We start from the raw sequence: 15,951 nt of genomic DNA, 5'->3' as shown, positions 1-15,951 counted from the left end.
CCAATCATTCATGATCTTCACGAAGAAGCCTGACCATCTGGTAGGTGGGCGGCCACGCGGTCTTTTGACATCCCGTGGAATCCAGTCGGTAACAGCTCTAGTCCCTCACAAAAATCATTGGCTGCTGTTTGTGCCATTGTCTCCATTCTCTGGAGCACATAGAGAAGAGAACCATGTCTGAAGTTACATGGAGACTTTTGCGTCTTTTGCATAGCAAAGCTAGGTTTTGAAACCAAATCCATTTGTCTCCAAAACCTGAGTTCTTTATCCCTGGAACAAACCAGCTCAAACTCCAGCTCATCTGGACCTTGCTGGAGCTTAACTGCTCAGGCCTCATCTGTACGTGGGTTGAGAGATGTGAATGTTCCCATGGATGGGTCACAGGTGGTGGTATGTTCCCTAGCCCTCTGGCCAGGATGGGCTTGGAGTGTGTTTGGGGGTTAGACCCATGGCTCTCACTCTCACTAGAAGACACTAGGAGGAGTGACCTCCTAACACTGATCCTGGCATCTGCTGCAGGAACACTCCAGAGGTCAGAGGTCGCTCATGTGGACTCTGGTCTTGACCCAGGTATTCCCTTTGCCAGAAATTCTTTTCATTGCTGAGCTTGACCTGGGTTTTGTTGCAGCAAGCACCAATGATAAATAAATGAGCACACACAGGAAAACAACTGGCCTGCAGATACATATACTAGGGGGGCATTTGGGGTTCAGGAGGGACCCCTTGATCTCCACAAACCTCCCCCATAGAATACTGGGAGGAGAGATGCTTCTTGCCGTTCAGACACCTTCTGAGTGTTCCCTGACTGAATCCACAGATCTGTATCCCACATTTTGTTGAGAAGCAATTCTGCCTTCCCAAGGAACAGCAAAACAGAGACAGCCCCAGAGTGGAATCATTTCTTACAGGTGAAGGCTGAGTTCCGACTTTTCTGACAAACTCAGCAAATGCTATTTGAATTTGAATCTGAACGGAAATATGAAAAGAGGAGGAAAGAAGAGGGAGGGCTGGGAAAGCAGGGAGAATAAGAAAAGGAAGAAAAAGAGGACCAGTAAAGTGGGTTTCGAGGAGGCAGAAGGGAAGGGACGGATGAAGAAAGGTGGGTTGGGCACAGCCATGCCCTTCATGAAGGGGTGATTAGCCATGCACCTGCTCAAGGTCGTATCAATGGAGTGTCTGGGAGCCAAGTGCCAATATTTGTGCAAAACATTTCCATTATTTTCCTTAAGAGGGGAAGAGATGACAGCAAAGTGGCAGAGTGGAGATAATAGAAGATTCAGGAAGAGAAGGTGAGCGTGTGGAGTGTGTCTTTGAGTGACAGTCAGAAACAGACAGAGGAAGAGAGAGAGAATGCATCAAATACCTAAGAGAACTGGGAATGAGAGGTAGGGAATGAGAAAGGCAAGAATCTGGCAGTGTGGGTGAGAAGCCGAAGAGAAGAGAATGGCCTGTGACTCACCACCTCTTGCCCTCCATCCCCAAGGTGGCTGTGGACTCCAGAGCTTAGACATACCTTGAAGGTGTCTCTTTCAAGTGAGCCATGCAACAGGCGGCCAGGAGAGGGCACTTCAACCTCATGCATCAGCGGGAGCCTTGCTTACTGCTGATGGACCGGGCAGGCAGTTCCCAGCATAGAACACAGCCACAAGAGGCCAACTTGTGCTCAGTTTAGTTTAGTTCCTCCCCAATGGGGCCAGGACCCCCCTGCAACAACCCTCTGGATACGGGAGGAGCAGGGAAGCAGCCGGCATCCTCTGTGGCTGCTTCAGAACCAGCACAGAGCCTTCTCCCTGCCCAATTCCAGGCAGGGAGAAACTTCTGCCCATGTCTCCAAGCCCATTCTAGCCATCCCTTTACCAGAAACCATCCTTTTTTTAGAATAGAGAGCAGGGTAATGATTGTCACAGCTTCTTACACACAGAGGAACTTAAAGTACACAACCATTCCCAAGATGGACAGAGCAAGGAGAATGGGAAACTGAGGCACAAGGTCAGAGTTACCTGTCACATTAACACAAAAGTCACTCCACTTTATATTTCTTGCATTCCTCAGTGAGAATCATGGAGTGATCCTCAATCAGGATTTTCCTTTCAGTACCAGAATTAAAGAAGCTCCAAGCAGGTCACTTCTAACAAATCACCAGGCCACTAGCTTTGTCACAGTCTGACTCATAGCCTGAGGAATAGATCATGACTATAGACTGATTTTTGAGCTTGATAATTCATTACATTTCTCTGTTCTGTATTTTTGAAAATAAGTTCTGAATTATGCATTTATGTACAGATAACAAAGTCTGACTCATGGGAAATCTGAGAACTGCAAACATTATTTGGGGAAAGAATCAGAAGAACTACTTAAGAAACTTGAGAGGGGTTGGAGAGATAGTACCGGGGTTAAGGCACATATGTCTTCCCCTCCCTGGAATTGCCAAATATAGCCGTGGAGGACCCCAGCACTGCTAGGCACCAAGGCCAGAGAAGCACTGCATTCTCGAGTGCCACCTGGGAGGTCCCTTCCCCTTCGAGAACCATTTACAGAAAGTTCCATGAAACATTCAGACTCTCTTCCTGCTATCCCAGAAATTTACTTAGATTTCCTCCAATTCTGTAACAATAATGTGGTGATTCACTGTGTGTAAACCATGTCCCAGGCAATATCTTAGCATTTCTTTTGTTTGTTTGTTTTCATCTACTTGAAACTATTTTGTAAGGTAACAGTATGGATCACACGCATCTTCACTACAAGAAAACTGGGACTCAGAGAAATGAGGCAACTTGTCCCGTAACTAGGAAATAGCAGAAGCAAGGTTTGTATCTTGGTGAGCCTGGCTCCCAAGGCCATATTCTTTTTCTCTCTATTACTGAAAAGGTCAGTTTATTGAAAGTCTCCTCTAATGGGGAAAATAGGTTAGGTTTCGATTTGACATGAAAAGCACATCCATGCTGCAAGGCAACCTGTAGATGAACTGTCCCTGAACAGACTCCTCTGTCTACTTCAGTTACTATTTTTTTACGCCTGCGTCTGGATGTGGCTTTAGCTCAGGGATAAAATGGACCTTCTTGTTTACAAAATCTAGGTACTAATATTCATCATTCTAGGCATTGTGGGAAGCAAAGAAGATGATAGTTCTGAATGCCTTTACATACTGGTGAGTGATGCTACTTTGGCTGCTAGAACAAGGGCCTACTCTGTGGGAGATCTGTAATGCTGTATACATAATTTATTTTGTACCCCAACCCAAACTCCCACTCTCTCCTTCTTGCCTCCACTTCAGAGATGGCCAAATCTTCAGAGACGAATAGCAGTGGCTATCCTGACCCACTCCCTCTGGATTTCAGCACCCCTGCCATGCCTCCCACCATATGCCTCTCAACATCAACAAGCCAAGCACGGCTACAACCCCGGCTACAGGTCCTCATCTCAGATGAACTTGGCAGCTGCCTCCTCTTATTGGCAGGACATTTATCATCTTGAGGAAAATATTGACGGATAAGAAAACCCAGACAGGCAGACAGGCAGCCTGTCTCGACTGGGCATGAAGATTTAGAAATAAGATTTGAGGTTACTGGTTTTAGTTTCTCTGGATGGGAGGGAGGGTTGGTCATCTTGGGGAGAGTGGTCCACGTAGGAGGAAAAATGAGGGGGCTGACAAAATCCTGGGGACTCATGTTTGGTACATAGTAGAGGTTCAATAAATGAGTTACCTTCTGAAACAGACTCTCTAAATCATACCTGGAGAGTGGACCCTTTGCTCACATTCTCCATTACAAAGATAGATACACTGGGGGCTAGGGAGGGCACACAACCAGTCAGTGGTGGATACCAGATTAGCCAAGCCCTAGGCTGATGAATATCCTGCCAGAAAGCATTACCTTGTGATACTTCTGGGAATGACTACAAGATTTCCAGCCACAGGGAATCATCAAAAAAACTTAAGTTCTTGGTTCATGGGAATCAGGAAAGGTTCCTTGGAGGCTCGGAAGAAGGAGATCCCTCAACTTTCAGGGCTGGCTCCCAGGGAGCAGCACATCCTTACAGAGATGCAAAGTGGGATGAAGGCAAGGCAAATGGGTGCACTTGGGCAGCAATGAGACATTTTGTCTGTTTGGTACCATCTAGGCAATCCCACTTATCCTCTTTCCCACAGGTCACCCTGTTCTCTCTGAGGCCTGGTGCAGTCATGAATCCTTCACTCTATGTTCAGTGGTTCTCTCAGACTTCTCCACCATCACTGCCAATCACACCCTGACTTGTATGGACAGCCAGATTTTTATAAGGAGGGCAGCCTCTCTCAGGGTCCTACTCTCCTCACGTGCCCTGTCACCTTCAAGCTCTTCCATATCCCCTCCTACCACACAGAGTAAAGAATAAAATAACTACTAGTTCCTTCCTCCCAATGTGAGTTTCTGTTAAAAAAAAGTCAATCAGTATGAATTTCAGCATGAGGGTGTGGTAAATGTGGTAGTTGCTAATTTTCACCAATACGGAGAAATATAGTGTCAACAAGAGTGTTAAACCATTGTACTACACAAGAAACCTCATTTCTCCAAACCAGTATTTCTAAAGCTGCCTTTGTTTTATTTTATTATAAAGGCAGAAATAATTGGAAATCTTAAATCTTAATATTGTTTAAGTCCCTGGAGTATTCCAGACATCTGTAGGTAGCTATGCACCCAACAATTAATATATAAATACCTGTAATGCTGTAAAGGGGCAGAACGTTTGTCTTGTTCTTCGGACTAATCAAAGTCAGGCGCACATCCTTAATCGGATGGAACTGATCTTCAGCAGAGTCATTCTACTGGGGAGCGTGGTGGGGTAGGGCGATCTCTTTACATTTCTATGTGTATAAGTATATAAATGTGCAAGTGAACATGAATGTAAACAAGCAGCTCAAGTTCCTTCAGAACCAGGCAGGACTTCTCTGCCCCGATCTGAAATGATATCAACTCTTTTTTATCATCATCTTGGTTTCCATGGAGCCTTGCATGGCTGCTAGTGATTGCTGACAGTTATCATCATAAAGTAACTTTACAACTTTGTAATTTGTAGCTCTCTGCTGTCAGTAATATTAACAGCATTTCAAATTATGGCTATAAACTTGACAACAGCAGATAAAACCTTTAGAAACCTCATTTGGGGGGAATGAGGAAAGCTGGTGGCTAAGTAACAACGTGGTTTTCAAGTCTGAACAGGAAGTTGGCTGGGATCTGGAGGGGAAGGCGGCAGGTTCAAGGCCACTCAGCTATGGCACCTCAGAGAAACCTCAGAGAAAGGTGTGGATGGGATCTGGGAGAATAGGGATCACAAAAAGGCCAAGATGGGCAGCACAGAGAGCAAAGAGAGAGAGAGCAAATAAGAAGTGACTGACAGATGCCAGCTGAGGTTCCCGAGACTCAGAAGAGGGTTTGTTTTGTAGGATATGGAGAGAAACTTGGCTGACCTCAGAGCAGGGAGGAGGGTGAGACCAAGCCTGAAGCAGAATTGAGGATTAAGGAAATCTGTACTTTGGAGCTGGACTGATACAGGGATAAATCCTCCATTTCCTAATTAGTAACTGTGCATCCACAGGCATGCCATTTGGCTTTTGGGGCTTTATTTTCCTTAATCTGTCAAATGGGGTTACTTATCTCAAAGGCCCAAATATATAATTCTCTATCTATCTAGATATTCCCTCTTGAAATAAATTTGAAGATAATATCATTTCATCTTCTGATCAAAAGACAGGGAAATCTGGATGAAAATCTATAGGCAATCTCCATGCCGGGCTCCTGATTCTCCTGAATATCAGCACTACTCTTTTTACCATCACCATGGCTAGTGGTCATTCATCCACTCTGCCTGTCATTTAGCAAACTTTCATACTGAAAGACAAAAAGCCCACGTCCGCAGTAAAGAAAAAGAAAGAAACCGAACAAGGTTCTGTCCAGTCGAGCCCTCTGTTCCTAACAGATGAACACATCTGCTGGTTAGGAATCTGGCAAACAGGAAATGGGCGGTTCCTAGGTATCTTCTCATGACAAACTATAGGCCAGGTCCAACTGCTTCCTACTCCTCCACCTTCTCCCTAAAAAGTAAAGCCTCTTTTCCAAGAAAGAAAATACAGGCAGAACCGTCCCCTCTTGACTGCCCCCCCTCCCACACCACCAACTCTCTATTGCACCCCAACACACACATATTTTGGTAATTATTCTGAGCAACACAGAGCCCACCACTCATGTTTCTGTTAACAAGCTAGCAGATACTGGTGAGAGCTGCTTTCACATCATGTGATTATTGTGCCCACTGACGGTCCACCAATACCAGACTTTGACCAAAGAAGCAAAGTGATTTAGTCAAGAAAAGCCCTATCAATTTATGAGGTGGGTAAGGGGGAAAAGACTATACTAGAAGTAGATCCTAATTTCTTGAAATCATTCTTTTCACTGTACACATTATGAAAACACTTCCTTCATTGCAACTCCATGGTATCTTCTAGAAAAATCAATTGTGAGTCTATCTATAGCCCAGATCCCTCTTTAGAACTTCAGACCCATACAGACAACCCTTTAGAATCTAGTATAAATCTTCTGGACTTAACACATCCCAAACAGAAAATAGACTCTCCACTTCCCCATTCCATCTTTCTAGTAGTGTATATTTAAGTGTATGGTCCCTACAATATATTCAAATCAAGAAACATGGCATTTTCCTTTACTTTTTCTTTTATCCCTATTCACAAGAAATCACCAAAAATATTCATTTCCACTTGTTAGATTTAAGCATATTATTAAAATGAAAGTTTGGTCTTGGTTTTAACTGAGATTCTCAGAAGACAGATATCACATTTCAAAATACAGTATGAGGGTCAGAGATACAGTATAGCAGCTAATGTTCTTACCTTGCATGTGGTCAGCCCAGGTTCAATGCCCAGCAGCACATAAGGTCTCCAAGCATCAACAGTAGTGACCCCTGAGCATAGAGCCAAGAGTAATCCCTGAGCAGAGCCAAGTATAATCTTCACCCCCTCCCTCACCCACAACCCAAATTAAAGTGCAGTATTAAACTTCCACATAGGATTTGCTAAAGGAAGGCAGAACACCAGCTTGGGTGCCTTTAGCTCATCTTCAGTTGAGAGAACTATTGGAAGGATATAGTGGCCTCAACAGGCTATGGTGACTTCAACAAGTCAATGGGAAGCATACTATGCACATGACCTTTTCAGATACACTTGCCTATGTGCATAGATGGTGTGAAGAGGCTTCCAGGATCTCCATGACATCTTGGTAGTGCACTGAAGATCCTTTCTGCCGTCCCCCCCCCCCCACCGCCATGTAGAGATAAGCATCTGGGGTTAGTTAGATGGGAGAAAGGGCTGAAGACATGTTGGGGATGCAGAAGTTAAGCAAGATCCTACCCTTGAATCACCTTGAACTACCTATCTGGCTTAGGTCTGAGTCGGAGAAGGGGGAGGGCTTTACTTTGAAGAGGTTGGATGGCTTTCATCAGACCAGACAGAGTTATTGCTGAACCGAGGCTGCCTTGTGACCAGAATTAATTAGAGAGCTTTTAATTTCCTGAGAGTGACTGGAGAGTTAGGAGGCCTGCCAGAGTTTTTCTATCTCTGTCTCAAGATCTAGAATCTACAGCCAGCTATCTATAGGGTCAATGGGAGACCAAAGGTTTATAAAAGTGTGCCTGTGAGTACTGTTTGTTCCCTGTACCTGCTGCATGGTTCACAGACCTCTCTTCATGGTCTAGCTCTGCCCAAATTTATTTATCATCTGCTGTTCTTGGCACAACCTCAAACACCCTCCAGTATTTGGGACACACCCTCTCTCTGGCATCTGGGCTCAATTTGTGACTCCTTCCTCTCCCAGGAAGGCTGTTCCGCCCCTGCTACCTGCACCCCATACTCCTGGAGGACTGAACCCTAGTTTCCATTCCTCTATGAAGTCTTTCTTCTCTCTTCCTGCCCACCACTCCTGCAGGATCCCATGCTTTCCTGTCCTTTAGGTTTCTCCTTTCCCAGAGTTCTCGGTGCTCTGTACTGCTGCCTCTTCTTACTCTTCCTGCAGGCAGGAACCAGACCTCCTTTATCTGTCCTTGTCTCACATGTGATGAGCTTTGTTGGGTGAATACATTCATCATGTCTGAGCTCTATTTCAGAAGTGCCCACGTGAGGTGACAGTAGCATCTCATTGAAACCAAGGTAATGGATTGAATTCTAAATTTTCATGTCTTCCAGTCACACCAGGCACACCTTTCTCCCAGATGCAGCATTTTATGATCTCAAGATATGTGTCCCCAGATGTTTGTGTGGAAATAACTCAGCTCAGAACCCAAGTCTCTCTTCCCAATGTTTTGCTCATCTATTATGTCAAAAAGTTATTTCATTTTGGCTTGGGATCAGACCATAAACAAAGGCCAAAGAAGTTCTGGGTTATTTTATGGTTCCAGTTTAGCCTTTCTCTTTCCTTTTAAAAATCATTCGAACAGAGCATATTTATTACTTGGCAGACCAGTAAAATGTAAATAGGATTTGCTGAAGAATGGTCCAAAATTCTCAGGAATTTATAACTTCGTAACAACAAAACAACCAAGCACAGGAAGGAAAGGCAAGGAAACTAATGTTTAACAGCACTAAGTGTGCCCCATGATTTATCTGCCTATCCCATATAGCCCTCAAACAACCCTGTGAAGTAGAGAATTATAGTCCTAGCTCTACAGATGAAGACACAGAGGCTCACTGGGGTTAAATAATGATAGGCCCCTCAACTGTAAAGACACAGAGCAGATGCACCTTCGGGACATTGACACAGAACTATATTCTGCCCACAATGACAGACAAGCAGTGAGAGGAGAAAACTCTGAGGACATTCCATCCCCCCACCCCTTTTAGATTCAACTGATGATTAGGGGTCTGGCTCAGTGGTAAAGTGTATATGCCTCATGTAGAAGGCCTTGCATTCACTGCCCTGGCATCTCCCTCTCCCTCCAAGCCCCCCTATATATATGAAAGTTCTATCTCTTTTTTCTAGAAAGTGAAACCTGCATATCCATTCTCTGTTTTACGTACATTTTGAATGTTTTTGTGCTCTTTTTCAAGGTCACTGATGAATCCCTATGTTAAGAACCTCTAAACTAAAAGAATAAAATTAGCTCTCAGCATACCATGGTAAAGCTGTACAGAAAACTTTTGATTTACCCTTTTAGATTTCATGAGTATAAGACACTTTTGTATATGAATCACTAACCAAAGAACAGAACTGGGGGTTCTTGATATCACAAATAGATATAAGCATGAAATTACATGATTTTAAAATCAGAAGAATATTTGTCAGGGTTGGAAAGATACAGAGATAGGGAATATAAATATTCTAGACCAGGGACAAAGTGGTCTGCATAACCTCATTCCCAGACTCTGACATAGAGGATTAGATGCTGAGAATGGGAGAGGGACTAGTGTTTGCTCCAGTCCATCCAGGAACAGTGGTGGAGGCAGGATCCAAAACCTGGTTGGTAGCTTCAGAGTCACATCATCAGCCATGCCATCTGTGTAGGGTTGAGAGCAGCAGGCACAAGGGGAGGGGCATCTGTTGAGCACTAATGAGATGCCAGGCAGTGCCCAGTACTTCCAACACCATTTCACCTTCCCAGAAACTCTGCAAAGTGTGTGTAATTATTATAGCTTTACTTTCCTTTGCACTTTTCTGATTTCCTACTTCCCAGCTATCCCTGGATAGCTATTTGGGTTTCCACTCACCCCAGTACTTAGGAAAAATCAGCTACAGAGAAAGAAGTTTTCCAGATGAAGCATCAAAGCCATCATGAGAACTGCCTGTGTCCACCCCGCAACTCCAAACATAAACCAGATGGAGTTTGGACATTAAGGCAGTCACACGCAGGGGCCTCACCAAGGTAAGGTGTCAAGGCATAACAGGGGTTCAAACTTGGAAACCTCACACTTGCAAAGCAAAAGTTTTGCCATGGACGCTTCTCCAGAACCCTTCATTATATGCTCTTAAATCTCTCCAGTCACAACTCCTATTTCCTAAGGACACCTCCACTCACTAATTTACTAATTATTGGATACCCATGATCAACACTCCACTGTACCAGTCAGTCTCAGCCTGAACCACCTGCCATGTGGGCTGCCATGTGGTTCCATAGCTCCATGAAGTCTCCCAGCACAATCTCTGGCCTCTTACTTTTCTCACTCCTTGAATCACAGGCCCTCACTCACATTTGCATCAAACTTTTCAACATTTTAACCAATGGTCGCAATAAATAAAGCTAATACTGTACAATCATGCTTTTTTTAAAAATCTGAACTCATGTCAAGTTATTTATTCCCTCCAATGATATATCAGGAAACTGAGGCCTATAGGAGTTATATTCTAAGTAGCAGAGCTAGTATTCAATCTATCGTGTTGGAAACAAAAGTCTATTTTCTTTGCATCACATAATACTTTTTCCTGAGTATCTTTCATTAATTCTCACAGCAGGGGTTAGAAAAATAGGAAGGACCTTGGTCCCAGTGTGAAGGTGAGGAAGCTTGCCTGGGGGAAATTAGAGGACTCGCTGAAGGGCAAGTTCTGGGATAATGCTTGCACATTGTCATCAGAATCCAGGTCGCCCAGTCTGGAGGACACTTCCTCCCAGACCATATTGCCATTCCCACTAGACCATGTAATTTCTTTTTTTCTGATTGGGATATGGAGCCAGCAGTCAACAGAGATCACAATCTGTCTGCCTAAATTCTCTCTCTGTCTGAGAGTTTAACAAAAATTCATTTCAAACAGAAACCAGGTTAAACTACCCTCGTGCATTGTATTGGTCCGATCCTGGTGCAGTTCCAGGTTCCGCCTCTTATTCTCTTAATGACAGAACAGGCTGGTGATTCTGACCACATCATATTCTGCTTAATTCATGCATAGCACAGTTAGTCCCTCCTTCCCTGCTCCCTGTCCCTTTGCTGTTACTGTTGTAATGACCAGCACTAGCACAAGATGCATGCCTGACTTGAGGCACTTGCACAGTTTTAGTTGTGGTGTTTCCTATGAGTTGTACTCTTTAGGTGTGGTATTCACATATGCAGTTGTGGTGTCAAGGCATAACAGGGGTTCAAACTTGGAAACCTCACACTCGAAAAGCAAAAGTTTTGGCCATGGAAACTCCTCCAGACCCCTTCATTATTTGCTCTTAAATCTCTCTAGTCACCAACTCCTATTCCCTAAGGACACCTCCACTCACTAATTTACCAATTCTTAGATACCCATGATCAATATTCCACTATATCACTCAGTCTCAGCCTGAACCATCTGCCATGTGGGTTGCCATAACCTGCATACAGTTTTGGCCCACTTCCATTTATTCTTTGCTCTCTAGCCAGAGTGGCATTCTGCCCTTTTAAAACCCTTCTGTTGTTCCCCATCATCTTCATATTCAATTTCAAGTTCCTTACAGCCTGCCCTGCCATTCTCATCATTTATACTTGAAGCTCCTCAGCCATCTGGACCCCTTACAGCTCCTGTTGCATGCCTTCCCCCATCCTCTCTGTATCAGCAATGTCTTCCCTTCCACAATCCTTCCCTACACATTCTGGCTAATTTCTAGCCATCCATAAAACCTCAGATTAGATGTACCTTCAGCTGGAATCTCTTCCCTACCTCCCTAAACTGTGTGAGACTCCCCTTCTTCCTCTTGAAGACATTTCTGTCTTAATCATGGTCATATATACCCCCGAGAATGTGACTATACAGTGGCAGAGACTATAAATATGTTCACTGAAAATTTCCTGTGGTCTTCTGGAATTCTTCCACCCCAGGACTTACCACACATGTTTTAATCTAATATCCTCTTTTAGCTCTATTGTTCTGTGTTCTACCCCAGGATTTTTGCAATATTCCTGCATGAGCTCATGGTGTGTTTATTTGATGAATGAGGATGAAGGTGTATTGAACAAAGGAGACCCTGTGTCTGAACAAAGGGAGGGGGTTTCTATTAAGAAGCCACAGAGGCAGGCCACAGAGTAGTGGAGGAGGGAAACTGGGGCCCTTGGTGGCAGAAAATTTATACTGATGAATGGATAGATATTATAACAATGTATGATTGAACCGAAATTCAGTCATGAACTTCGTAACTGTGTATCTCACGGTGATTCAATTATTTAAAAAAAAAAGTACATTTACCCACAACACAAAAGCATCTCAGAGGTAGGTGCCAAGAAAGAAGAGGAAAAATCATGGAATTTAACATCAAAAAGCAACCACAAACCAAGTTTTCAGGCCTTCTCTGGAGATTCTTATGTCTCACTGAGAACAAAAGTTGTGAAATCCTCTTTGGCATGGCATGTTCAAACTCTTCTTCCAGATAATTCAATGTCCTTCCTTCATCACAATATTTCGGGAGAGCAAAGAAGGTGCTCTAAGGAATGAGATGTATGCCTGCATTATAGGAGTTAGTGAATTCTGGAGAAATCATGGGCTACAGACTTGTGTCTGTGTCTGCGTGCATGTGTGGCCCCTAGATAAGGCCAAGGCTTTGTAAGCCATGGACCCTTTGCCTTGGATTTGCTAAGACAAGTAGCTATTAAAGTTGATCTTAAGATAATTCCTTAGTCCTGGGGACAGTAAGGCGGGGACTCTCAGTTGATGTCATGGTGTCTCAGCATTCTGTGGGATCAGGAGCTCCCCTCTAAATGTTTTTTCTATTGCTAGGTCTTCTTCTGGTGCCTCTGCATTGCCACCTATGGTCTCAACTAGGTAACTGACACCTCTCCACCCCCAAACATTAGTCCACTGCTGGCAGTGGAACAATCCTGCCACACAGTGACCTTGAAATGAAAGTCAATACTCAGAAGGCTCCAATTTGGACACAACACCTAAAATAAATCAAACAAGCTAGAGAGTAACCTCAAAATTCATGAGAGCAAAGAATGAAGGTTGGGCATGTTGGGAGAATTTATTTTTAGGAGAAGAATAAGAATAAAAGTGAGAAAGAGAGTAAGATGTGTGTGTGTGTGTGTGTGTGTGTGAGAGAGAGAGAGAGAGAGAAAGAGAGAAGTAGAGGGAAGAGGAAGAAATAGAAGGAGGAAAGAACAGAAGATGGAGGAAGAGAAACCATGGTGGCAGAAATACACAACACAGGAGCCTTAGTCAGAAGGAGTGGGAGCAAAAGAGAGAGAGATACAAGTGGTAGGAAAAATGGTGAGGAGAAAGAAAAGAGAGTGGAAGAGTGAGAGCACAGGAAGAAAATAGCTAACACAGAAAATGATTTCACATGCAAAGGTTAGAAGAAGGAGTGAAAGCTATCAAGGTCTTCCGCAGAGTGGCAACCCATCCTGGTCACTGGTTCTGCCAATTCACAATGATACCACCTGTCCAGGAGCAGTGGAGGAAAGAGGAAAATGGGAGGCCAAAGGAAGACAAGGTCTCCACAGAGACTTCAGAATACCAGAGACAAGGCAGAGGCTGATGTTGCAGGGGGTTGGAGGAAGCTGTCCCTTAGAAGGGTTGGAACAAACCACATAATCCATAGATGCTAACAAGAGCCAGATACTTCCTTCCAAAGCCCAGACTCCCAGATAGCTCATTCCTATCCTGCTAGTAAGTGTTACCAAACCTGGATCCTTGGGGTGGGATGAGGACAATCCAAGAGAACCTGGCTAAGGATACAGGCTTCTTCAGTGTAGGGAACAGCAGCTGTGGTGCCCCCAATGATGTAGCTGTAGAAGGAGACCTCCAGGGTGTAGCAGTAGGAAGTGTGGTCCAGCAGTCCCCCAAGGAAGCGACGGCCAGTTCCTGCTTTGACTGCATCACGGTTAAAGGATGTGCTGGACTGTGAAAGGCAAAGAGGGAGAGGGAATCAGGGCTGGTCACCTGATGGCTACTGGATTTTGTTTTACGTGAGGGGTGACATATGGCTGTATTGAGGGCAGTGTTGGGTCCCCAGGGCCACTCCCAGCTGTGATGGTTATTTGGAGGCCACCAATGTTAGTTATGCCCATTGGTGCTGGGTATCAAACTCAGAATCATGCATATGCTAGGCAGTGTGTTACCTCTTGAACTCTCTCCCCAGCCCAAAACCCATTAGATCTTGCTTCTTAGAGCATGTCTGGGTATCAGCTTCCTTGTTGGAAAGAGGCAATTCAATCCAACATCATAGAATGATTATGAGGCCCGATTAGCAGATGCAACTAAATAAAAGCATTCACAATGTTCTTGGAGCACAGTAACAGACATCTGACAAGTATTTCAGGAGGTGTGAATGGGATAGATGGAACGAAGAAAAGTTGACAATGAATGAGACTATTAGATTACAGTGATGATCAGAACTAAGATTTGGGCAGGGTTTTCAGCTTTATGATGCTTTAAGATTTGAGAAGGGCTTTTAGCTTACCTCACAGTAAGCTTAACTCACCTTACCCTTGATTGCAGATGCTATAATTTTGCCTCTCTAAGGTACAGAGATGGAGGCTCATAGAAGTGGGTCAAGTAAGTGATACACCAACAGATATGAACTTAGATTGGATCCAGAGAACTCTATACACCTTCATAACCCCCTCCCCATTAGAGGACATGGCATTGAACTCTAGTTCAACATCTGCAGACAGCAGAATCAAGCTTGCTTTCTGGCTTATTCATATCCATGATAGAGAGAGAAGGAAGAGAGTAGCAGGTTCACAACTCAAGTTCTCTCCATAGGAACAGGTGAGATGCCAGGCAACTTCCCATAGTTTGTCTTAGTTTCAGTTTTCTCATGCACGAAATGGAAGTGATTATAAGATACCCATCACAGCATTGGTGAGTTAGTCACACAGCATTTTAGGGTCAATACCCCCTTAAATTCAAAGAGTCATTGGACATTTCAGCAAATGGAGACTGTGTCTCTAACAGGAGGACCGGGGCTCTTATTACAACAGGCTCTCATAACAGGCTCTCAGCATGCCAAGAGAGAAGGCAGGAGGGAGGAGAAAAAAGAAAACAGAAAAAATAGAGAGACTGAAGTATGAGAGATACAGAAATATGTGAGGAAAAGAGTGCACACACACACACACACACATATGAATTAAAGGGATAAGAGTAAAAATCATAAAATGATAGAATCTCAAGTCTGAAAAGAATGAGGATGTCCAGGTAATGCAACCCAACTCTCCTACTTTAGAGTCAGACAATGAGGATCAAGAGGGGAGATGGAGATTGGATGAGAGTCAGTGGTTTTGTTCTTGGCCTGAACTTTTAGGGAAACAGCAATGCAGGATGTTCAGGCGTGGTCAGAAATAAAGCTCCTCATCTGCGCTTCCTCAGTAGGCTCCGGAAACCTGGTCCCTTGAAAGTATTAGAGGCTTTTGAACAACCTTTCAGACAGCCTGAATCCAGAGGAGCACAGTTTGCTCTGTAAGTGTAGTGGTTTCCAAAAGTGAGGGCTGGTCATCCTGTGGAGCTGGTGACAGAAGCAAGCACACCTGCTTTTACCCCAGAATCACCTGCTATGCTTCTCCCACCAAATGCTGGCTGGCCTTGCTCTCCCTGTTCATACTCTGGATGATAGGTGTCCATTGGGTGTAAAGAGGGGACTGTGTTAATCAATCTCTCCCCTTTCTTTCCTGGTGGCATTCCAAGATTCTGGGATTCAACATGTGTCTTACCTCATGAAGAAATCCATCATCTGCGCTAATGTCCAGGCCTGAAGCAATGAGCAGGCAAGTTATCAGCTCATCAACTTCAAAAATTGCTCTGACCTTTTGGACTTCTCCCCCTCTGGGCACATGGAAATAACAGGCCTCAGAAATTTAGTATCAAAACAAGGAAAAATGTGCTAAAGCTTGCTGCCGGGTCCTACTACCACATACTGATTCCATTCCTCACCTTCTCTTCCTCTCTCCCTGCTCTTTTCTAATACTGTTTTTTTTGCTGCAAGTTATTCCAGCTGCCGGTGTACCACTTCTCCAGCCCGCCTCAGTGCAGG

General features: G+C 44.2%; 1 protein-coding gene across 1 annotated transcript in view; it reads right to left on the bottom strand.

The window, feature by feature from the left end:
- AGBL4 (AGBL carboxypeptidase 4) overlaps positions 1 to 15,951 on the bottom strand; it is a 1,380,022-nt gene that overhangs the window by 35,092 nt on the left and 1,328,979 nt on the right. Inside the window, exon 11 of the mRNA XM_056122279.1 lies at positions 13,659 to 13,821. Within this exon, the coding sequence (XP_055978254.1) occupies positions 13,659 to 13,821 (163 nt within the window). The remainder of the gene's footprint in view (positions 1 to 13,658; positions 13,822 to 15,951) is intronic.

This window comes from Sorex fumeus, unplaced genomic scaffold (assembly GCF_029834395.1).
Source record: "Sorex fumeus unplaced genomic scaffold, SorFum_2.1 ptg000045l, whole genome shotgun sequence".
Taxonomy (NCBI): Eukaryota; Metazoa; Chordata; class Mammalia; order Eulipotyphla; family Soricidae; genus Sorex; species Sorex fumeus.
Note: the sequence above shows the minus strand (reverse complement) of the source record. Positions and strands in the feature narration are given on the sequence as shown.